Genomic DNA, 23,631 nt, shown 5'->3' on the forward strand with positions numbered 1-23,631 from the left:
GTACAAACACAGCACATGATGCCTAAAATATTACCACTAACACAATGGACAAACTTGTTTTGGTCATACAAAAGCATTTAAGAAGTTAAAATAAACAGAGAGACATAAAATGGAAATGTTAAAATGACCAAATTAAATAAATCAATAATTAATTTAACATGTCATTCAGCCACAGAGGAAGAACTTGAACTTGTGAGTTGAAGTTCTGCACCAAGTCATTCTCGGATTTGTGCATTATGTTAAGCTAAAGATGTATAGGTAAAGATGTTCAGACCATCAGCTGTCTTATGTGATGTACTTACTGATATGTTATTCTCCTATGTTTTCACCACTGCTGCAATCTATGAACTGTTTAAAATATTACTACTGTTCAAACATTTTCTTCTTTGCTGTAACAATGCATCAGCGTGTCGAGCTGAAGTAAGTCGCATCTGCAGCTAACAGATAAGCAAGCAAGATACACATTTGTAATTGGTGTTCTGTCATGACAATAACAAGGTGCATAAATGCCCAAGAGTATTCAAGCTATGCGAGAACACTCAGAAGTTGAACAGGCAGACAAAAATGGAGCACTCATGTTGTGATTGCTGGCTTTGAAGTCTTCTGTATGTTGCTTTTGCTTTACTTCTTTTTTCCAATTAAAATTTCATTGTATGAATAATCTCAGTTGCCGTCATTTCCTTGAAAGACTCTTGATACCCAGTGGTGTTTGTGTAGGAACTGATAGTAATATCAGTTTGAATCCTACTCAGGCAAACCATGGAAAAGACAGATTTCCCTCTCTCCTCTCCCTTAATCTCATTCCTCATTAAAAGACAGTTAGCATTACAGACAAGACAAAATAGATATATCTGTTTTTATTGTTTTGTGTGTTTGATGGATGATAATTCTTTGTTTACAGTGATATTAAGTATATCACCTGTTATATAAATATGGATGGTGAAACATCTGGGCCCAGTATGGTAATAATGTCAATGATATCAAAACAATTGACAATGACATAGATTTTGTAAAAGAAAAGAAAAAAAAAGCTAAAGCACTGTATATGTATGCAAACGTATTATGAATATGTTCATAAATGGAGTTTAGTCTGCAAGCATATTGTTATTTTTAAATCAATAATGTCAATAGCCCAAAGCAACATGTCAAGTAAAGAATTCTGGCATGAGTTAACAAATGCAATAATTGCAAACATACTTCAAATAACTGACAAGTGTACTGCAAAGCCCCTGAGGCAGTTCTGAAAAGTTTATAAAATCAGTGGTTATATAATTTATTTCTCACTATTTCCTGCTTATCACATCAAATAGTCAAGTCTTTATCAAAATGGATGCATTCAGCATGCTGCTGTTTGAGCTTTTGCACTCACAATGTATTACAAATCATTCTTAAGATGCTGCTAGTTGTCTATCTGGCAAGAACGATCTCCAAGGACTCCTTTGTGTAGCCATGAGAGTAAATTTCCATGGAAGCCCTGAGAGCCATTGTGAATGGGATGGTTCTCTCCAACTAGAGAGGCTGATACAGATATTACTGTCAGCTCCCTGAGAGCTGCTCATGCCTGTTGGGACAAAAGTCCAATATTAACCATGAAAGTCAAACTTTAAAGTACAGACATTTCACAATTAAAAATCATTATAGTGAAGACCTAGAATGACACTGACTGGTGGGAATACTGTAGATTACTCTATGTGAGAGTAAAATTTACAGTTTTGGTCAACATAACACAGAAATAAAAGAAAAATAACACGCACACACACAGACACACACAGGTGTTTGCATTTGGTCTTTATATTCCCTTCCAAACACCTGTTTATTTTGTAAATTATGTCATGTTAAGTATATTAGCATGATTATCTGGATGGTTTGTGATTAATATCAAAGACTTCTGGATCTAGACTTCTCAATCCCATTTATATATATTTATATATATTGTTTAATCTTTCTGGAAAGAAGTCTCAAGAAGCAAATGATGGGACAACATTTCTAAGTATTTTTTTTTTATCCTTAAACTTGCTCAATAATTTAGATGAAAATTGGAAATATGACCCACTTTCTATCAAAGCAGCTGCAACAGATAAATAATTTCCCAATGGCTCATATACCATCTTTCCACAGAAAAAAGGAGGTGTCTGAGCTGACATGGAATGAGCTTTATGCAAATAAGCAGTGACATCAAGCAAACAAGACAGTAGAGTTAAACTTAAAAAAAAAACTAAATCTCAACTGATTTAGTTCAATCAAATATTTGATTATTATTGTTTGGCTTTTTATAATTCAAAATGGAAGATTTTTTGCATTCCTATGATGTATGAAGTGTCTCAACACTGTTTCCATGAGATATGACAATAAACTCCTCCTTCACAGACCAGAATGAAAGAATATATCATTTCAAATTAAGTCCTGCTCTGTTTTTCTCATGCATTTTATATAAGAAACCAAACCTCCAGTGCTTGTTTACCCCTATTTTGATGAGGAGGGGAAACAAGATCAACTGCTCTACAGGATAAACACAGATAGTGAGCATTTACCAGGTTATCAAAGTTCAAAGGATTCTTTTCCCTACCTTGCCTGAGGAATGGCCACTTTTATTGAAGCTCAGGAGTGAATTAATTATTTTTGTTACTTATCAGAAATGCAGGAAACTTCACTCCCAGCTGCTTATTTTCATTTCAAATAAGTCCTTATTCGTTTGGACGCCCGACTTGCTATTCTGGGGCAAAAGAGTGAAAACCAATGTACGTGGAGTATCTGTATTTAGATTAGTGACCTGAAGGAATAGCTCTCCATAATCCAGACTGAGGCTCAGGCTCATCTCAGGAAGTGTGTATTACCAGTGCCATCTTGTGTAGAGAAATATGTACTACAGTCACAATACAAGAGGTGGTAATTTTATACCTTCTGTTTTTTGTTTTTTTTTTGTTTTTTTAAAACCATGCTGCTCCTGATGTCCTTAAATCAACTCACTGGTGTTTTTATGATTAAAACAGATCTTTTTTTCAAATGCCTATTCAAATCCAACCTTAACAACCTGCTGTCAAGTTAATATACCAAATTGCAGTTTCAGTGGCCAAGAGCTCCTTTTCTCTGTAATGTTGCAGTCAGTCTGGTGACCTGATGGTTAAATAAGCTCTCCCTGTACTGTTCCTGCTACAAGCTGGAGGCACAATAATGTCAGCCGTCATCCTTCAACCGCTCCCGCTGTGAGAGGCAGCATTGCACAGCAGTAAACACTCACGCTGTCAGTGGCTGCAGGCGACACAGAAATAGTCCTCCTCTCTCAGGACCCTGCTCTCGCTGTATCTTCAGGGTCTCTGACTCACTAACCAAAGGAATACCACAGACATAATGGCTGCCGGTAGCCTTTCATTATTCCAGTAATCTATAAGAGGCTCTCCTTCCATACTACCATATGGCAGGCAATCAATTAACCACTCAAAAAAATAAATAAATAAAATAGAAGCCAAATGTCTGTTTGAATGTAATGATCATGTTTAATGTAGAGCTTGTGCAATGATTTTTGTCTTGTTTAAAACATTTTCCCCTCTGTAAAAAGCTCAGCAAGATGTTTGCTGCAGTGAAGAAGGATGCGGTGGCTGTCTGAACTTACAGCCTTGTTTTTCTGTGTGTGTGTGTGTGTGTGTGTGTGTGTGTGATCACCCGATGGCTAGATTGAATTGTGTGGTACACAGCTGTGTATGTGGGTGTAAACAGAGCAAAGCACAGTAGGCAAACCCTGCTGCCCAACAGCTTCCTAAACACCACCACCCTAAATACACACACACATAAGCAGTCAATCGAAGAAATGCAACCTGAAACACACAGTCAATTTTTCACACACAAACACATTAACATGCTCTGAAAGTATCAGTCCATGTCATTGTAACCCTTTGTCTCACAAGCTGCAGCTTGAGCATACACAGACACACACACATTTCACTATGCAAGCTGTGGTGACAGACATAGCTGTCTTCAGCTCTGAGCGTGTCACATGCTAATATATTCATCCACCCACAGCAACTGGAGAAACAGTGTTCTTAAGTAAAGTCCAATCAGTCTTAGGATTGCTAAATGGCTCCAATCCAATTTCCTACAGTAGCTTTTTACTTTCTCTTCAAATGCCATGCGATCAAATGTCCCCGAAAGCTGCAGCAGCCCAACCAAACTGAGTTTTCAAGGCAGGAACTGCTTTAGCAGAAATTGATGGACTTAGTGCCCACTATTCACTTTCAAGTTTAATTTGGTTTTCTCTTTAATTCCTCAAAAATGTCGTTTTATACATTTTGTCTGTGGCTTGTGTGATTCACAAACCTATTTGCTTGTAAAACAGAAAAACAAACAAATAAAGTACAGCTGATATCAGTGTAAAAGATTTTGTTTTTAATTAGATTATTGACTTTTTCTTAAAAATCTATTCTAAATTCAAACAAAAGAGGCCATTGACAACCCAAGACAAGGAAGCAACATAAACACAGTGGACATACCTCAGCATTTCACAGACAACAGTGCTTTAAGGAAGAGGCAGAGAGGATACATGAATATATACAATTCGCAGCTTTAAAAAAAGCAGCATATCTCCATGGAAAGCCTGACAGATTTTATTGTAAATGTAACCCAGACTGATTGTCATAGATTTGATCATTTGTGTAATTTAAAAGAAAAATAAGCATACATTCAGAGTATCTGACTTCATCCCCAACAGGATCATCTGCCAATCAGATGGCTGGCCTGAGAAACTCTTAACCAAGTGGGACAGAAAATAAGGCACCGGCTCAACTGATCCAAGACCAGGACAGAAGACAAGAGCTGAGAAGGGCAAAGAAAGAAGTAGAGCTTTAAAGCTGCACTGGGGCCTCTTTTTGCCTAACAAATACAGATATTTAAGGTTAGATTTCAAAGACATACAGCACCGAGTGATACACTTGATGTTTGATGCAATACAGACGACATAATATTTTTAAATGCATAGCCTCGATTGCTTGACTGTTGGAAAAAGAGGTATGTCCGCTGAAGAGTGGGAACAAAAAGCATTCAGTACATGTTTAAATCAGACATATAACAGAAGATATGGACAAGAGAATATAACAGTGGAATAATGATGGTGTCCTGAACAATCTAGTCCAGAACTCAACAAAATACCCAAGCTGGTTATATGGAATGCTATACAAATGAAAAATGTTGGTCTTACAAATAAAAAAAAAAAAAAACTAAGATTAAAAACTACTAAATAAGCTTTCTGGTATTATCATTCATATTCTTTTCCCTCATGTTTACACATGTAAATAGAAAACAAATGTGCCTTTTTACAGAATTTAGGAATTCATAAAATAAATAAATTTGTTGTGGCCTTAAAATTGAATCTCAATTGTATATTATATGTGTACATATATATTTATAGATTTATTTATATTCCATTTTACATAAACAGGATTTAAACCTTGGAGCCTCTGAGGCAGAGGCTGATAAAATCTGTTTTATCCTGCATATTTTCTCTCTCCATTTGTGCCTCCCTATCTTGCTGTGCCTCCAGTCTGCAACTCTATACAAATAGTTTTGATGTTACACTGTCCTTGGTGGACAGAAAATGCCCATTTCCATAGTAACACAGTGTTTAAAGGCCACAACTAATAGAATGTATGCATACCTACACTGTTTCTAGCAAAACAAATGAATATTAAATTACTGGATGTCAAAGAAAAAAAAAAGTTTTTCATCAACTGCAGAGATCTTTACAAAAAAAAAGGGTCTTGAGCTGTTTTACTTCCTGTAAGGCACTCTTCAATTCAACTCTGAGATGTGTCTTTTCAGCAAATTGGATATAGCCATGACACTACAACAATCCCTCATCCATGGGGGCAGAAACTTGTATGTGGTTAAAGGAGAATGCACACACACATCCTCTTATTTCATTCCACCTTTTGGCATTCAGTACACGTTTTTGGTTTGTTGCTTTCTCCTCTTTAAACATATTAGTCCAATGAGATGTACAGTAAAAAAAATAACTAACTGGCACATTTGGTAGACAGGAATCCCCAGTTTATCCAATGGCAGTTCCCGTAGAAGGAAAGGCATTTTGTGTTTGTACATGTGTCTGTGTGTTGGGCTTCATGTCTACAGAAGATAATCTCAATATTAACTTCTTGGGGAAAAAAATCACTCCCTTGATTTCTAAAATTAGGCACATGGTCACACAATATGTGACTAAACAATAAATCCTGAGGCTGCACTGACCAACATTTAAGAGCAACATGCCGCAAGATCCCTCACTTATGACGTTTAATCAGATCACTGGGGTGGGGGGTGGGAGGACGACTGTTGTCAAATGGATTCTGTTTTTGTTTTTGGTTCAGCTTTTGTGGAAGAGTCCTCCAGCTCCAGCCCTAGGCCTCTGCAGGCTCAGTTTTTATCTGGATAAAGTTTGCAGGCAACTGAATAGACAGTGGCAACTCCTGCAGGCTTTTGATTCCCTGTTCAGGCTGCAGGGACATCTCCCCACGCACCTCCAACTCCTCCACAGGGGTCAGACCCTCACTAGGACTGCTGCTCTGAGAGGAATGTCCATTAGTTATAGTTTCACTTGGAGCCTCCAGGTCTTGGCTTTGACTGGTATCAATGATCACAGTCCTGTACTGCAGCTCTGCCTCCCCTGCTTCCATCTCTTCTCTTTCAAATGTATGTGCCGCAAGTGATGGATCACCATTTACAATTGACTGAAAGTAGTTGGGGTCCAGCATCTCTTCTTTGACCTGAAGCCCGGAGAGGTCGCTGGATTTCAGCACAGTGGCAATTACAGTGCCAGGCTGCTGCGCCACCATGGTCTGCCCACTGGTGGTGTTGATGGTGACGAGGCGGGGGAGACCATTGAAGCTGGAGGTGGCGGAACTAATGACTCCTGGAGGGGTGGTGCAGGAAGAGGAGGTGGAGGAAATGGGACAGGAGCCCAGACTGGTGACCAGAAGCTGCTGCGGGTGGCCGTCCTGCAGGCTGTTGGCTCCACCTGTGAGAGAGGCTGTCTGGATGGTGAGCACATCTTTACCACCTGCTGTCGTGGAGGGCATGGTGTGGAGAATAACCCGAGGAGGGGAGGAGTGGCACGAGTCCCCATTGGCCAGAACAGTAGTGAGGGGAACAGACTGAAGAGAGCCGGAAGACGTCAGCACCATAGACACAGATGTTGGACAGCTAATGGTTCTGAAGAGACAGAAAAAATAAATAAATATCTACTAAACTGAGCACATATAATTGAATTTTCTGTTTTATTTTTAATGGTCCCCTACTGAGATAGTTAACCAGAATACCGTCATGATGCTAAACTGCAGAACTAATGCTGTTATTAATATTACAAATGACAGAGATAACACTACAGCAGAAATCATTTTTCTCTTCAATTCCCAACTACAATGTTCAACAACTCAAAAAAAATCACTGCCTGTTCACAGTTGAGTCAGTAGACTTAACTATGCAACAGTAAAATGCTAAGAAAACCTTATAACAACAACAGCTGCAGTCTATAGGCAAAAGTGGTGCTAGACATTATAAACATAACAGTACTATTTACTGCTAAGCTATAATCTTTATTATATCTGCATTCTCCTTATGACATGTATCTGTAATGCAATCTTTCTCAACTCAAAGAAAAAATACAAGGTTTTAATATAGAATTAAGTTTCCTTTCAAGATACAGCAAGTAAGTAACATTTGATTATGTTTGATTCAGTCATATTCTGTGAATTTCAGACAAGTGCAGTGATATGCATGAGTGTGTAACATGTGTGTTATGAGTTATCAGGTTTAGGCCAGAGGCTGTCTCTCTGATGATGATATTTTTTAAGTTTATACTGATACAGGACAGGACTGATACTTGAGGACGCATTTTGACATTTTGGCAGAGTCCTATGTGGCAAAAAGATCAATACTGCTCTCCTATTTGCACATAGGCTTGGCAGCTTAACTTACCATTCACACTAAATATTTTACTGTGTTTAGATGAGACTTTACGTATTTAGTTTCACTTATACTTTATAGGCCATTTGCATAATCAATGCAATAACCTGAGTTGAAGAAGTGCAGCTATTTCTGGTCTTGGTGAACAAATGGAGTCACTTTATGGAGTCTTGTCATCACTGTGATGTTGCCAGGCAACCTGAAAACTAGCTGCTGGTTGTTGGAGTATTCATCACACAGGCATCAGAGTGATGTCAATCATCTCATCTAACTCTTGACATGAAAGAAATGAACTGATGGAAACATTTTGCAGCTGAATTGTAAAGAATGTTTCCTAGTAGGTAAACAATGTACTTGAGTAAATGTTTCTAAAGTCTATTTTTGCCCTCGTTTTACAGAAGTAAAGTTAGTTAGCATATCTGCCTACACATGAGCACACACAAAAACATATGCAAAATAAGCCAATTTGACTGACTTGTCTATCTTGCTTCAGGAATGAAATGAGAATATGTTCTAGCATCTATTGTGGTATGTTGAAATATAGAAGTAACTGATGGTTCCTCTTAACATGTATCTGATTTACCTCATAGCTTGTGCTGCATCTTGGACACCTGATCCTTGGTGGTCATGCATCATATGAAGGAGGTGTCCACCATTAGCTTCCTGGTAGAGATATTCATCATTGGGTTCTTTCTTCATCTGTTTTGCTGACACTTGATGTTGACTATGAGCCTTTCCGTGCCCTTTAGAACCTCCACGCACTATAGACCGCCCATTGGTAGATCTCTGGTTGCCATAGGTGGGGTTGGCATCAGAGCCTGCGTCTTCATCTTCTATCACCACCAGATCAGCTGGCATCTCTTTAAACTGATAGACCAGTCGCTGCCCCTCCACTTTAGCCAGGATCCCTCTCTGATAGTAGTACCTATGTGGGAGAAAGTTGGCAAGGGAATGATCAATATAATATACATATTACTATCCTAAAAGCTTTACAAGCCACGTAAAAGTTTAAATTGTTATGCCAGTTTGTTAATAATAATAATAATGATGATGATGATAATGTATCTGTGGAATTGTGTCTTCAAGGTTAAGAACTCAAAGAGAGCATATGTGCATGATTATGACACTTTGGAAAATGTTGCTCATTGGTATGTTAACCTTACCTGAGAGCTCTCCCCATGGTCTCATAGTTCATGTCAGGCTTGTTCTTGTGTTTTCCCCACAGCTTTGAAACAGCCTTGGAGTCCACCAGCTTAAAAATGCCTTTCTCACGCTGTGTCCACTTGATGTATTTAGGACAGGTGTTTTTATCCTGCAGTAAAGCCAGAAGGAATTCCCACAGGTAGATGGTGTTGCCTGCACAAAATGGGGGGAAATTATTTGAGTCACAGTTTTCATATTTAGCAACATCGACATTCATGGTAAAGCCTCAGAGCTGCGTTACAAACACCTATAATTCATTTAGCAATTCAGTTTACATAAGTCATGAGGTTACAGGAGAAACTAATCTTTTTTTCAACAGCTAGTGTATTGTGAGTTACGTGTGTGTGTGCATGTGAGCTTCAGACGGAAATTAATTATACCAAGCCTGGGAGTAGATTACTCTCATTTGTGAGACGCTTTGCCAGTAATAGTTAAAAACAGCAACACTCCCAGTAGCCACTTGAATCCCAGATATCGTGACAGGGTGATGTATATGTTTGCAGTTGAACCTGCCGTCCCCAGCCCCCTCCTCTTTGTGTCACACTGAATGGTGCAATGAGGGTCCACATATAGCGGCACTACTCTGCTTCTATCAGTAGAGCATCAGCGTGCCCTCCAGCCTGCAATCACTTCTGTTTCCCTGTGAAACACTGCACTCTGAGATCCCTTCATCCATTAACTCGACCAGATTCTACCCTGCTGGACTGCAGGGGTTGAGGACTTTTGTTTGCACACTCGGCAGGAGGAAACAAAGCGTACAGAAGAGGAGGAGAGACCTTGATTTTTATTGGCTCATTAAAGAAAAGTGGACTAGTTAGTGATCCTTACCTTTGCCCTCTTTGCTCTTCTTTCTGAGTGGCAGGTTAGGGGTGGTGATAGGAGAGCAGGGACGCACCGCCCGGGGCTTTCGCACTATGATTCAAAGGGGGCAGCTTGTTATAAAGGTGGAAAAATGCAACAGTATAATCATCTAATTACCTACTACATGGAATTTTTAGTGAGAGATTATTCCTGTGGTCTGACAAGGAGAACGGAAAAAACAATGTCACCTTTGTTTTTTTTCTGAGGTTTTGAGGGGCACTTGTAAGGAATCTCATCCATGGACGAGGTGTCCTCATCTAGCGACATGTCAAGGGCAACATTGTCCATCTGGTCAGGCCTCAGTGGGGCGTACGTCAGCTCTGACTCCAGCAGAGTGCTGTAGGTGTGAACTACACATACAAAACAGACACAGAAATATAAAATTACAAACCATAATCTGATATTGTCTGTTTATGGAGTTATAGATTGACAAAAATGCAAATTAACTCACTCATACGCTTCTCATCTAAAATGTTGTTTGGAGACTCCATGTTCAGAAGAGCTGCTGCAGCTTCGTTCGTTTCCATGCTGTCTTCTGCACCTGAAACTGTTGTTTCTGTTCACCAGATAACAAGAAATTGATCAATATAAAATTGTTGCCAGTAAATACTTGTGGATCTTAGTATGTGCAGGTCGTTGTTAAAGACATCTGAAAGAATACCATGACTGCAAGCCTCCTTTTTGTGTTTAATTAATTGAGAATTAGAAAGATACATTTGATTTTAGATTCACCAGACCTACTCAACAGGTTTACTGGCTGTTACTTAGTAAGGTATTAAAACTCAGAGCAGATTCATTTAAACGATCGTAAGGTGACATATTGTTACCTGGGAGGTCCACCCCTCCTGCCAAGATGGATGGTCCCTCCACCACATGGAGAGTGGTGTCCACCATGATACCATTGGTCACCTCGTCAGATTCGAGACCTGAGTATACCTGCAGCAGATCAGCTGGGGGCACCTGCTCAACAATCACTGCTGGGAATACTGACGGGTCGTCCAGCTGAACAGAAAGACAAGACACATACATATACATAGTGTAAAGTATGTAATGCTACACTGGTGGCGAGGGGATTGATTATCTAAAAACACCATTATTTCCTCCATTACACATCATGAATGCAATATAAAACCCCACATGACACAATATTAATGATATAACCTGATTCGGTTTCTTATTTTTATTGCCTTGTAAAATGTAGAGTCATACTCAAATTTTAGCTAAAGCAGAGGCATGCAGCATGGAGGAGAGCTCATTTCTGTGGTGTTGCAGGAGTCCACAGAGACCTGCTGAAGAAGAAGAGAACCAGCTGTTTGATCTGGCCTCCTTCTCCTGAGAAAGTAATCTTATGCTCAGAAATTATATAAGCCCAAATTAATGTTAATGGATCAGATATGAATTGCAGGCGAGCACCTTCTTCATCATGCTTTGGGAATTCCAAGTGCCGCCTCAGGCATTACACAGACTGATGCAGGAACGAGTGAGGGGGTTGAGGGAATAACCAGAGGAAGGGCGAAAGTGTTGAGCAACATCAACATGAGAAGCCAAACACATTCAAGAGCTCCTCAAAGACAGGTTTTGAGAGCGGTCATTAGGTCCCTGGTTCGTGACAACAGAAAAAACAGGATGACTAATAACATAAATTGTATCAGTGAGTCAAATGGGTTGCTAGAAGTAAATGCAGTAAAACATACACGCTGCCAGCTTGGTTGTAGAGTTCATCGATTTTCAGTAAAATTTTAATGATTTCTGGATTTCTTTTCAGTGTGTAAACGAAGGCGTCGTTTCAGGTACTTAAAGGCAACTTTCCACCAGCAGAGGGCAGCACACTACACTTTAAATGTGTGCTGATCCTTATTCTGACTACCAAGCAGCTCATGAAACTCTTTTGGCTATGTCAGGAATGAAATCTAAATGCTGGATGTGGCCAAACCTCACTGCCACAAATAAAGCTAATTTCGATTAAATGCCCATTTTATTTGCAACATTTTACCTCATCAGCTGCAGGGGAAATTACAAACATCTTTTTAAAACAAGTCTGTAAATATTTAAAGTAGCAGTAAAACACAAACATGGCCAAATCAAAGCTAAACGTTTGCAACATGTTGCTGTGTTGACTGGGTTAGAGGTGAGTCACTAAACGCTCACATCCAAAATCCACAAAAAGATAAATAAGAAAGTACATAAAAATAAGCAGCTGTTTGACTCTAAATATACAACGCAGGGCTTTTTTTTAGTTTTTTAAAAATGGGGATCAATAAAACTGACATGGATGGCCTGATTTAAGAGAGAACAAGATAGACAAAAAGGTGCTTTAGGAGGAAGATGAATAAAGGCTTATCTGTCTCTTCGTACACAAGTGTTCATTGTTGGTTTGGACCTCAGGGACATACCAGGTGCCCAGGCCTTGAGCTGAGTGGTGGGATGAGGGTGTAGTCAAGTGCATAGCTACTTACCCATTTCTGCTATACTTTAACTAGGAAACTAACAGACCGACTCATTATTTGGACAAGGTGTGACACAGTTAGGCCACCTAATCAGCTGCAACAGTAATTACTCCATGAACTGTTTATTGTGGACCCTTTAAATTGCAAATGATGAAGGTATTAATGCATCTAAAGCAAGATGGCACAACATGTTACTTTGACGATGAAAAACACACTGCTTGTGCCACCTCAGAAGTAAAACCACAAGACCGCCTGGGGCTAATAAAAACCCTGAGTTTTGCTTTGACTACAGACGCTATCAGTGTGTCTCTGACATCCACTGAATGTTTTTCATTAATCAGAATCTTTGGTAGACATTATCAGAAAGCTACACACAAAGACATTTTCTTGGGTGGACTGGAAATGATGTATACCGTCCTTGGGTGAGAGCTGTGTGTGAGTGTGCCTGTGTGTGTGTGTGTGTGTGTCAGTAGATAAAGACATTTTGACTTTTGGTCTGCTGAGCTCCTGGAACAACAGCACTTCCCACATCCTCCCATCAAATGCAAAGAGACTGAATCCCACATAGTTTGATGACAAAGCACGAGACATGAGAATCTGCTGTCTCTGCTGTTGTTTTGACCTTAACTTTTGCTTCAGACTTGTCCTATACTGTCATATAAGTGGTGATGTGACCATTTGAAAAACATGTTGCAATGTACTTGACAAGATCTATTACAGAAAGAAGCAAAAAGTTTAAAAAATGTGGAACAGTTAACCCGATAAACTAATGAACATAATGTGAATTTTAACTTTTAACTACTTCTTCCTCTTTATTTACTTGAATAGTATTTCTAATAGGGAAACAGGCACGATAGAAATCAGGCTGATTTGCATTTCTGAGTTCCCTATTCTGCCTTTGAAAGCAACATCATCTGTACAGGCTGTTCCCCAACGCCCCACTCTCTTCTGCTTTACCTGCCTAGCCACAATGGAGTTTAACTGTTGGTATGCTTTCAATATCCTCATTGTGACATCTGCCAAACTCAATCCACCTATCACCTGAAAAATACCATCATATTTACTTAAAAGGACATTGTGTAACATTGTCTGTTGTTTACTGGCCAAAATTTATGTCTGCATGTATATATGTGTTATCATTGATGTATAATGACCTCCAATAATGATCTGACACAATCTAGTTAGCGAAGAATTTAGCATTTGTTCGTACATGACGGGTATGGGGAAGCGGCATGACATTCTGCCATCTTGATACTGAGGCCGCTGGCAAGGGACAAATAGCACCAATGTGAGCCAACGTACAGTGATTGAGTTGGGAAATCTGTTAAATTGTTGGACCATGCAGGACCATGCATTAGCAGCGGCAGTACAAGAGCCTTTTTTACCATTGCCAAGAAAGTCTAAAAAGGACACTTAAAGGGCAGTGTGACCAGTTGATACAAATAAGGAGGATAAACATTGAGCTAGCTTTCCCCAGGTGGGAGGAGCTCAACAGGGAGAAAGATTTTAAAAGGCATGCTAAAGTTGCCCGCTTTCTCCTCGACAAGTAAGTCAACAGTGCTGCCTAAATGAGCCTAAAGCAACACTTTTTACATTTGGTTTTGTTAGACAGTGTGCTCATTACCATGGGCAGCATAACCGTAGTTTCTGCTAAAATACACCAGCCTCGTTGGTACAGAAGTGTATGTTTACCTGGTTTCAGTCGCTTTCATAGTCAGGGTAAACATTGGTTTTCAGTTGTGGTAAAGCTGGACTAAAAACCGGTGGGACGGCTTAATAACTAGGGCTGAGTTAAAAAAAAAAACGATTGATTGATTTTAATTGATTCAAATTAAATGAATCCAATATCGATTCATAAAACTTGCAGATTGATTATTTTTAATGTCCTCATTTCGGGTATTGTGACTCTACAGAGAGCACGCGTCTGAAAACACGTCAACCAGCTGAAAAGCAGACAAAAGCATGAGCGTTTTCTAAATTCTCTCAGGTAAGTGAAGATGGAGGCATCTTGCTCCAGTGAGGAGCAGATGGAATATTTCTCCTGCTCCGGTGTTATGCCGACAGCATCACGGTAGTCCTGGCAACGCACACAGCTGAATAGCTGTGTAATTATTACACAGCCAAGACATGTAGTATAAAAATGACCGGTTTCATTTTATGTCCAGATTGAAAGAGCAAGTTTAGATGGCATCCCACAATTGACTGATTGTGTCATGGCATTATCACATGATACACTTGAAGGAGCTTCTTATTGCCTTAAACGTCAATATAAGAGAGTTAATCATTACAGAAGATATACTATGATTTCACTCAGCCCCAATGTGTTTATAGTGGCCAGAATAAATCTATAAAACTTTAAGCTGAAATAAAACGGCATTTCAGCTTAATAATTAGTGTTTTCTTTTTTCTTTTTTTTTTCCTTTTTTTTCTGGGGGTTGGGGTGGGGGGATGTCCCCATGATTTTGTAAACAGGGGAAAACAGCTTGCATAATAGGCCGAGTCAGTGTGACATGGGACAAAACTAAAGCACTGGAACAATGCAAGATCTTTTAGTTGAATTATCCCCATCCCTTCCATGTAACAACATAACTGGTCTGTCAGGTTAGGCCTGAAGTGGTGCCATTCAGGGATCCAGTAACAGCTTGTGACTTTAGATACACATACAGATACCAGCACACATTAGCACACATACACCTACAGAAAAAAACAAGCCTGCTCCACAGGATTCAGACCCAGGTGTGGGGACCAGATAAATGCAAACCTGATCAGGCAACGACAAGACAGGCACAGGTTCACACTGTGTACCCACACAGCAACCTTTGTGCCATAAACACATTCACGTCTGAGCCCCGCCTGTTTCCTCCCACGCACCCTAACCTCACTGCAGTTTTTTTTTTAATCTTTCCATTTGTGCACTCCCAGCAGTCTTCCTTCCCAAACCTCTTTTCTGCTCAATCCTCCTCTCAGACGAGTATCAGAGTTAAAGACGTCAGGCTAATCCTGCCCCAATGGCCATGATGTATACACACGTCTGTTTTGAAGGTACTGCATTTATAAACAAGACTGCATATAGTATGTCAGATTAAAAAGGATGGATAGTCAAGCTTGTCCAAAAGTATTTTGATCAAGTACTAAAAAATGTATACTACAAGTTCACTTTATATATAAAAGTAGTAAACATTTATATAGTTTTAAATGTGGTTTCTGTGATTGACAGATACCTGATTGATTTCGTCCATCCCGTTGCTGGCAAATTCAAATACCAGTTCACTGGGTTGTACTGCAGTCGTCATGACAGTGGAGTTCAGAGAGCAGAGAGCAGAATAAAGTATTCCCACTGTGACTACTCCTCCTCCTTATTCTCTGCTTCACCTCAGAAAATGGCCTCTGTGTCGTCCTGTTTAATCTGAGCAGTTAGAGTTGTGAGAGACCGTGAGCTGGGTTTCAGAGGAGTGCCGTGGCCCAGGTGGGAGCAGCCTCGTCCCTCTCTGACACAGAGGCTGGGCCCCGCTGTGCCTGGAGCATCTACACCTGCCAGAGACACAGACAGAAATAGGGTCCAAGGTCAGCAAACATATTAGATCAGTTGAAATTTACTGAAAGACAACAGGCAGCGATAGTCTCAGTACAAGATGGTTAAAGAGGCCTTACTTGGTTGTGTAAAACCTAATTAGACCAACACATTTTCAAGAGAAAAAAATTATCTGGGTTATGATATTGAGGCTTAAAAGCCACAACATTTGTCCCTACGTGACAAATCTTTGCAGAAAATGAATGGTAAATGTTAAATGGTAAATTATTTAAATGGTAATGGTAAATTATCAACCCAAATAAAGATCAAGAAAAGCAACACCCACCCAATGTTGCTTACGCTTGCATGATGCTTTTATTTTGTCTGAAGAAGCTATTTTATCCTGTGCAGTTCCCTTTGGAGTACAATTTTAAAAACCCTAACCCTAACACAATGTACATCTTCATTTATCAATAATTGGGCATAAAATCAACGTGGATTACAGCACTAAATGTAATCTTCTACAACAACCAGAGCTGCTTTTTGTAATTGTTTTCCTTCTGGCCCTTTGCACCATGTCCTCTTTCTTTCTTTTCTCCTCTTCTTTGTCATTAAAATGATCTCCAACAACTTAGGGCTAAAAATCCCCCCCAGAAAATCTTCATCAATTTATTTTAGCAGCAACAACATCTCACCAAATAGCTGAGAGGATCTCAGTTCACCATTCATGGTGATTTAATTACTGACGGCCTTTTATTTCGTAACTCTCTGACCTTGACTGTGAGACTCCCCACTGCACACCACCCTAGATCATATGGTTCTGGGGTCTGATATTATGATCACATGAGTAGGTGCTAGGGTGGAGATGGTCTGACTGAGCCCTCCCCACTTCACACAAACACACATACAGATCACTTGTCTGATGATGCTTTGGAAGCCCCTCTGTGACGACCCTCGAGAAATTACTCTGATCACAGACAGAGGGGGAAGCCAACTAGTGGCCGGGCTGTTGTGTGTGTTCATGTGTGATGAGGTGTGCCCCAACAGCCCGATACCCAGAGGCAAGTTTTCTGTATGGTGGATGCCTAACGAGACCCAGCGGCTACCCCACCTCTACTCCCCCACCCCCACCCCCACCCCCACATCAAGCAACCTTCTCCTTTTCCAAAGACCAAAGACCTGGCAAGAGTAGAGAATTCAGATGGCAGTTTGGTACACCCCTCCTCCAACACTCACACGCCTTTCCCACTGCTGCAGGGTGGAGCTTATTTGCTTTGAAATGCCTGTGTGATAGTCAAAGTTACATACCAATTGTTTTTTGAAGGGGGTGTAACAGGAGAGGAGGTGATAGAGGACTTTTGCAGCTTGTCAGGCACAGGGGGCTAATGTTTGTGATTTAGTTTTCCAATCTGCTAAAGCATCCAGACAGAATAGAAACATGTGGCTGTTGTCTGTGAAGCCACACTTTGGATAAGAGGAGAGAGCCAAGGAAATTAAATCTGAAGGCTAGTGTTTCATTCCAGTCAATCCCCTCTTGCTGTCTCTGCCGGGCAGGGTCGCTACCCACCTCTGCCAGAGCTGGTCGCTGCTGCCACATGTTTGGAGCTCAGTGTCTTGGTCTACTTGGCCATGTTTTTGCTGGACACTATACACTATCAGACTCATGCACAAAAGATGAAAAATGCGGTTTGAGTTTTCCAAATTAAGGACGATGTAGCTATAAGTCATATTACTGAACAAAAGAGAAACCACTGAAAACAGTGTGGGTGGACATGCATTTGCAAAATGACTCCTTATTTGTGTTTCCAGTGAAAAAAATACATTTACAGCAGATTCCTTGAGTAACATTGCATTAACAGGTTATCAGCGGACTGATGGTTAGAAAATCTGCAAGAATTTTTGCCATATTTCTGTCTAATGTTTCATGTTTGCACACAATTTTATGTGCTATCTGTTGAATTCATAATACAGTGTCACAGACCATGTCAGTGGCTACATTTGTGTATTTTTTATATCCCTCCTGTCAGTGCTTCATTGATCTGGATGCCCCAGTTGGCATGGTACTAACTGCAGACAGGACTATAAGAGAGCCAGCCATTAGTCAGATCCAGCCTGCACAATATCCCCAAGCACATGACAACAGCTGCCTTGTCCCAGCACAGGGGCAGGTTTGTGACTGAACAAACTACGTCATGAAGAGAAGAGGAGGAGAACAGTGAAGGGAGGGATTTTACAGAAATGTTAGTCAATGTATAATAGTCCACAGAGCAAATAGACTGCCTGTGACTCGATCTGGGTGGGGCGCTCTTTTTACAGACTAGAATATTTTAGTATGGTTACCAGGAGTGGCGTCTTGATGAGGCCTAGAGGATGAAACGCTTAACTGTGGTGTCCTATGATGAAATACAACCAAACACAAGTGTCGTATGTACTGCTCTATATATCGGTCTCTTATTTCTGCTAATCTCTGTTGACACATTCTTTAAAGCCATGCTCTGAAACAAATAGATAATTAAACTATAAGAACACCTAATTAGGCACGTGAATCAGGATTAATATTGTATATTATGTGGCCTCCTGAGAGGAATAAATTTTTAATACAACAACATGGACATGTCAGATTATGTAGCTATTATCGCAATTAATATCAGCACACAGCTGCATTTTTACAGTACACATAACAAAGCAACCATTCATTTTGGACAATTTTCTAAACTCTGCCAGTTTAAGCGAGAAATCTCCCTCTGAAACATTGTGGTCACCAGGATGTCTCGTTTTCTATTAGTGTAAAAAAAATGTTCCCTTGTTTTTTTTTGTTTTTTTTTTTTTACTGCCGGCAGCTGCAACATGCAGTTGTATGACTGAAACAATAAAATAGTGGGACAAAACAAAACAACTGCTTTCACACTCCTTTTCAAAACTATTGAGAAGTGCAGCTTTCAGGACGCTGTCCAATTTTTTTCATAGATTAATTAAATTCTATCCAATTTTATTTTCTTGTCACTACCAACTTGTATGATACATTGTAATGTAACATGACTTAAGTTATCAAATTATTACTGTATGTCAATATGCAGAGATGATAGTGATGTCATGTGACCAATATCATGACATCATCTCTCAATTAACTCTACCCTGGTGTTTATTGTAATTAAGTGTAATATTCATACATGGCGACCTGGTGTGCAGTAGACTGAAACAGAGTAAGAAGCAAACACTTGCCGACTCCACCTCTGCAGCATGGTGACTGTCAGTCGCAATAACAACCAATTAGAGTCAGGATTCATGAACAAATGGAGCATTCCCAGAAGGCCCTACTTCCCCCGCTTTAGTCTCTTCAGCTGAGCTCATTGTTGACCATGAAAGGAGGTAATTTAAGCCAATTGAATGACTATGCAGTGACTCACCCTGCATGTGGTGAGTGCAAACATTGTGAGATGCAAGAAAAAAAAACAGGCAAACTTTACTTATCTGCCCATTCTCAGCTTAGGTTACAAAAATACATGTTTGCTCAGGTGACTGACTGTTCAGCAGTGTGCTTGTTTGGTTTTAATACAACAGTCACAGGTCTTAAAGATGGCTAAAGGTTGTTAAGGGAGTGTAATTGGTAGTCTTGATGTTTGAAAACTTTTTTTTCCCCACACAGGTGAAGACTTGGTAGATGACACCTGTTCAGTTTGATGTAGACAAAAATCAAGAGTCTCTTTAATGCCCCCTAATATATAAAAAAAAAAATTTAGAAAAAGTGTGATCTTGCCATCTGAAAAGGTTGAAGCGATTGATTACCAAGACGAATTATGTCAAAGTCCTAAAAAGATGTCTGCTTTCCCATAAAACACTAACATGGACAGCAGAACATTCAAAGGCTTAGCCCCACCATGTTATGAAATGGTTGTCAGCGTGCTGTTTTTGCAGGATCCTCTGGGTTCCTGTGAAGGAAATGACTCAGTGATATGAGACTGAAGCTCATTCCTGGAGCTCTGTGATGGCCCATATGGGCATCAGGACATCATGATCATAATTTCTGGACAGAAGTTTCCTCTTGTTTTACCCAGCTGTAATTAAACTGCCCACCAGTGTTTAACAATGGTAATTGTAGTGCCAAGAAAAATAACTCAGACACAACAGCTTTGGGAAAAACATGGCTTAATTTAGATGCAGAAAGAGAGTCAGTAACAATCACAAACTGTATGCATGTTTGTCATTTTACAGAGATAAAAAAACTGTTTGCTAACAGCATAAGAGGACAGCAATTAAAGGGTTGCAAAGATGGCAGACAAAGACCTCACAGACATGGTTTTTATGATTGCTGCAGCACTGTCAGCAGCATAAAAACTGTTTTGTATACAATACTTTTTGTGCATTCTACATTTACTCACCACCTACCATTGCACAATACAGCATGTCTCACCATGTTTCAAACTCAACTTTACTGAGCTGAGTAAATGAGCGCTTTCACAGCACTTTCCAGAGGCCGCACCATGCGTACAGCGGGTGAACGGCAGAAATGGGCACAGAGGCAGGCACAGACTCTGGCTCACAGCATGCAGCTGCAAAGCACAAGGCGTCAGAAACACAGACAAAACTGCATCTGAGGCAGAGCTCACTGTCTGTACTACACGAGGAGGTATTAGGCTGTGCTGTGCAAGAGCCAAACAAAAAAACGTCACCTCGAGCGTAGGCTTTCAAAAAGAGAATGGAATTTAATCTCATCTCCTGTGAAGGTTGTAGTTTTCCACTCAGGATTCAGGCTCTGTAATAACATTAGCTTATGCCATCCTATACAATTCTTGGTAAAAACTGGGGAAATAAATAAATAAATAAATATATATAGAATGTGACACATTAGCTCAGCAGGCGAATAGGGTGTAGAAATCTGGGATGAAAGCTCAGTTATATCCCCTGGGACTGTAGTTCAGAAATGTCCTCAGTGACCGCATTCCACCTCTCTTTTGGTCACATTTTCATCCTGATGTGTGAAAACATATTTTTCTCTGAGACATTATAGTTTGACCTTTCTCAGCTAACATTCTCAGCTAACATCTGGCAGCATGCTGGACTGTCCTGTTTCATGGCATACATTAAAAATAGGTGCTAGAAATGGCTATGTGTAAAAATGGGTAGAAAGAAAAAAAACACCCACAAACTGACCTGTGAATTTAGCATTCACAGGAACAGCATCACTGAACAGTGGGTTTCTGCAGCTTCCTGTCTGTTAAACCACACTCACAAGAAAACTCTTCCTCTGTGTAAGAGCGGAAAGTTCTCAACTCCCCCTCCTTCCTTCTCAAACAACATGCTATTACTCTACAGATATGAGTTTATTACACAGGTACCATTTCCCAAATGAATCATAAAGTTACTTGATTCCCTGAAAGAGCGATGAATAACACCAAACTGATTACAAGTGGATAATATTTTAGATAATGACTAAGTGTTGCCTATCTAACCAATAATTTCTTGTGTTTTAGTTGGTAAACTTGAAGAAAAAAATATTTCTAGTACTTTGGATTTACAAAAGTCATCAAATCAATACTAAGAACTGCATCACTGGCTTGTAAATATGTCAGTTATAAGACAATATCGGCAGATGTGACCACTGAATTTTCTTTCACATTCTGACATTCAGCTTGTTGCAGTTTAAAGACAGTGGAGTTGTATTCAAAAGGCTTACAGGGTATCTCAAAGTCATATTTGCCATTTGAGGAAATCTACTGCCCACAATGCTGACACAAGGCATGCAGAAACAGGCAGCACTGCAAACCCCCACCCTATCTATTGCAGATGAACATAACCAACTTGAGTAAGTTTCAGTGCAAATTCTCAGAACAAACTACAAAGTTCCTGTCACACGGTGTTCACTTATAGGTCAGAATGCATGACAAATATATCAGTATGAACATGTAATGAGAGCAGCCCACAAATGTTTCAATTGTTACTAAGAACTACAGACTTTAAGTACACCATCAACACTAAAAGCACCTTTTGTTCATCTCAGTTCAGCTACAAAAAATTGAATAAATAAAAAAGTAATGTGCTTACAAATGTCCAAACTCAAAAAACAATTCCAAAAATTCCATCTTTACTATGTTACTGATGTGAATACTACATACTGCCATAGAGAAGCATGTTTCAGTTTTACAGAGGCAAACTACCCCCAGTAGCTTATTTCTGTAATGTGGCAACAAGCCACATGTCACAGAAAGGAAGAACCACTATAGTTGTGAAAACAGGACAGGAAATTGCAGCAAAGTCACAGGAAAAAAAAAAAAAACAACTGCACCCTAAAGCATCACAATTTGATGTACTGTGTGCTCCTCTGATGTCCACTAAGCTGTTTATCAAAAGGATTTGAATGTTGTCAGTAAGACTGAAGTTAAGACTATGTGCTTATGTACTGCAGAAAGTGCATGTCATCGGCAGCAGTTAAAATCAGCCTCCAATTACGCGACATTTTAACAGGTTAAAGCTCAGTCAGGACAAGCAAAAAAGTGGAGAGCCAAAGAAGGGGGGAAAAAACTGCATTATACAATTTAATATTTTGTTATTTATATAGCATGTCCTGTCCTTCTGAAACTACAGCACTGGTCAAACCACCAATAAATGGCAACACTTCTATGCAGGTCTGAGCATGAGGGATGGTACAAGCAATACATGTGGAAAATAGTGATAGCACAAATGTTAAGTCATGTTTGTTGCTTTTATATCTAATTTCTATCACTGGTCATATCAGAGGACACTTCTTTTCTCACAGATGGCCAAGCAACAGCAATAACTTGACTGGTTAAATCACTGAGAGTGCTGCAGCTTCTTATCAAGGGCATTGCAGGAATTATGAATGTCATAGAACCCCTTTTAACTTCTCTACAAGACAAAGCTCTTATGTCCATTTAACTATGAATGAATAACATCATCTATCCAATTCTAGCATATAGAAAAACAGGCTTGTCATTGGAAAAAGAATGGGGCACAACCCTATTCTTAGTGCCATTTTTGTCCATTCATGTCTGACAGAAATATGTTAGATAATATTTATATTATGAATCTGTCCAGTTGTTTGTAATATCACTCCTTTTTGCCACACCAGAGTCTCAGCTTAGTCACGTTATTTAAAATATTAATGATTCAAAGTAAAAAAAGAAAAGAAAAAGAAAAAAAACAGGTGAGGAGAAAAACCATGCAAGTCTGTGCTTGTGTCAGTTGCATCTCACTGCCCTTCTTATATTTTCTTTGCTGACATAGTTTTAATGTTTTGCCTGACTTCCCAACTGTTGTTTTGGCTGCTGTGTGGAACCTATTTGATGCATGACTAGACTGAAAAAGCTAAATTCTCTCCTTTTACTTTGCATGCAAACCTCCAACAGGCAACATACATGTAAAGGAGGGCAGAACTGTGAATTAAGGAAACAAAATAGTAAAATAAAATACTGTAAATAAACTTTCACGAAAGACAGTATCTTAGCTAGATTCAAACCTAGATAAGTGATTTTAAAAACAATGATACAGTACTCACACATACATAGTTTGACGTGTTTACATTCATACCAACACTAACATGTCACAGCACAGGAATACTGGCAGCAGCAAAAGAGGATACCCAGAAAAAATACCAGCAGCACTCAAAACCAAGCTTAACAACAACAAGGGGAAGGATGACATCCCTAA

The 23,631-nt window shown here is 39.6% G+C and overlaps 1 protein-coding gene across 2 annotated transcripts in view; it reads right to left on the bottom strand.

Moving 5' to 3' along the window:
* Positions 1–4,359: 4,359 nt before the first annotated feature.
* Positions 4,360–23,631, bottom strand: part of elf1 (E74-like ETS transcription factor 1) — a 39,546-nt gene continuing 20,274 nt past the window's right edge. For both annotated transcript variants that reach the window (XM_041990237.1, XM_041990236.1), the window contains 8 exons: positions 15,677–15,986; positions 10,836–11,010; positions 10,460–10,564; positions 10,197–10,358; positions 9,976–10,059; positions 9,108–9,300; positions 8,528–8,869; positions 4,360–7,191 (listed from right to left, as the gene is read on the bottom strand). In XM_041990237.1, coding sequence (XP_041846171.1) covers positions 6,381–7,191; positions 8,528–8,869; positions 9,108–9,300; positions 9,976–10,059; positions 10,197–10,358; positions 10,460–10,564; positions 10,836–11,010; positions 15,677–15,748 — 1,944 coding nt within the window. In that variant the 5' untranslated portion in view covers positions 15,749–15,986 and the 3' untranslated portion in view covers positions 4,360–6,380. The remainder of the gene's footprint in view (positions 7,192–8,527; positions 8,870–9,107; positions 9,301–9,975; positions 10,060–10,196; positions 10,359–10,459; positions 10,565–10,835; positions 11,011–15,676; positions 15,987–23,631) is intronic.

The sequence above is a fragment of the Melanotaenia boesemani genome, chromosome 7 (assembly GCF_017639745.1).
Source record: "Melanotaenia boesemani isolate fMelBoe1 chromosome 7, fMelBoe1.pri, whole genome shotgun sequence".
Taxonomy (NCBI): domain Eukaryota; kingdom Metazoa; phylum Chordata; class Actinopteri; order Atheriniformes; family Melanotaeniidae; genus Melanotaenia; species Melanotaenia boesemani.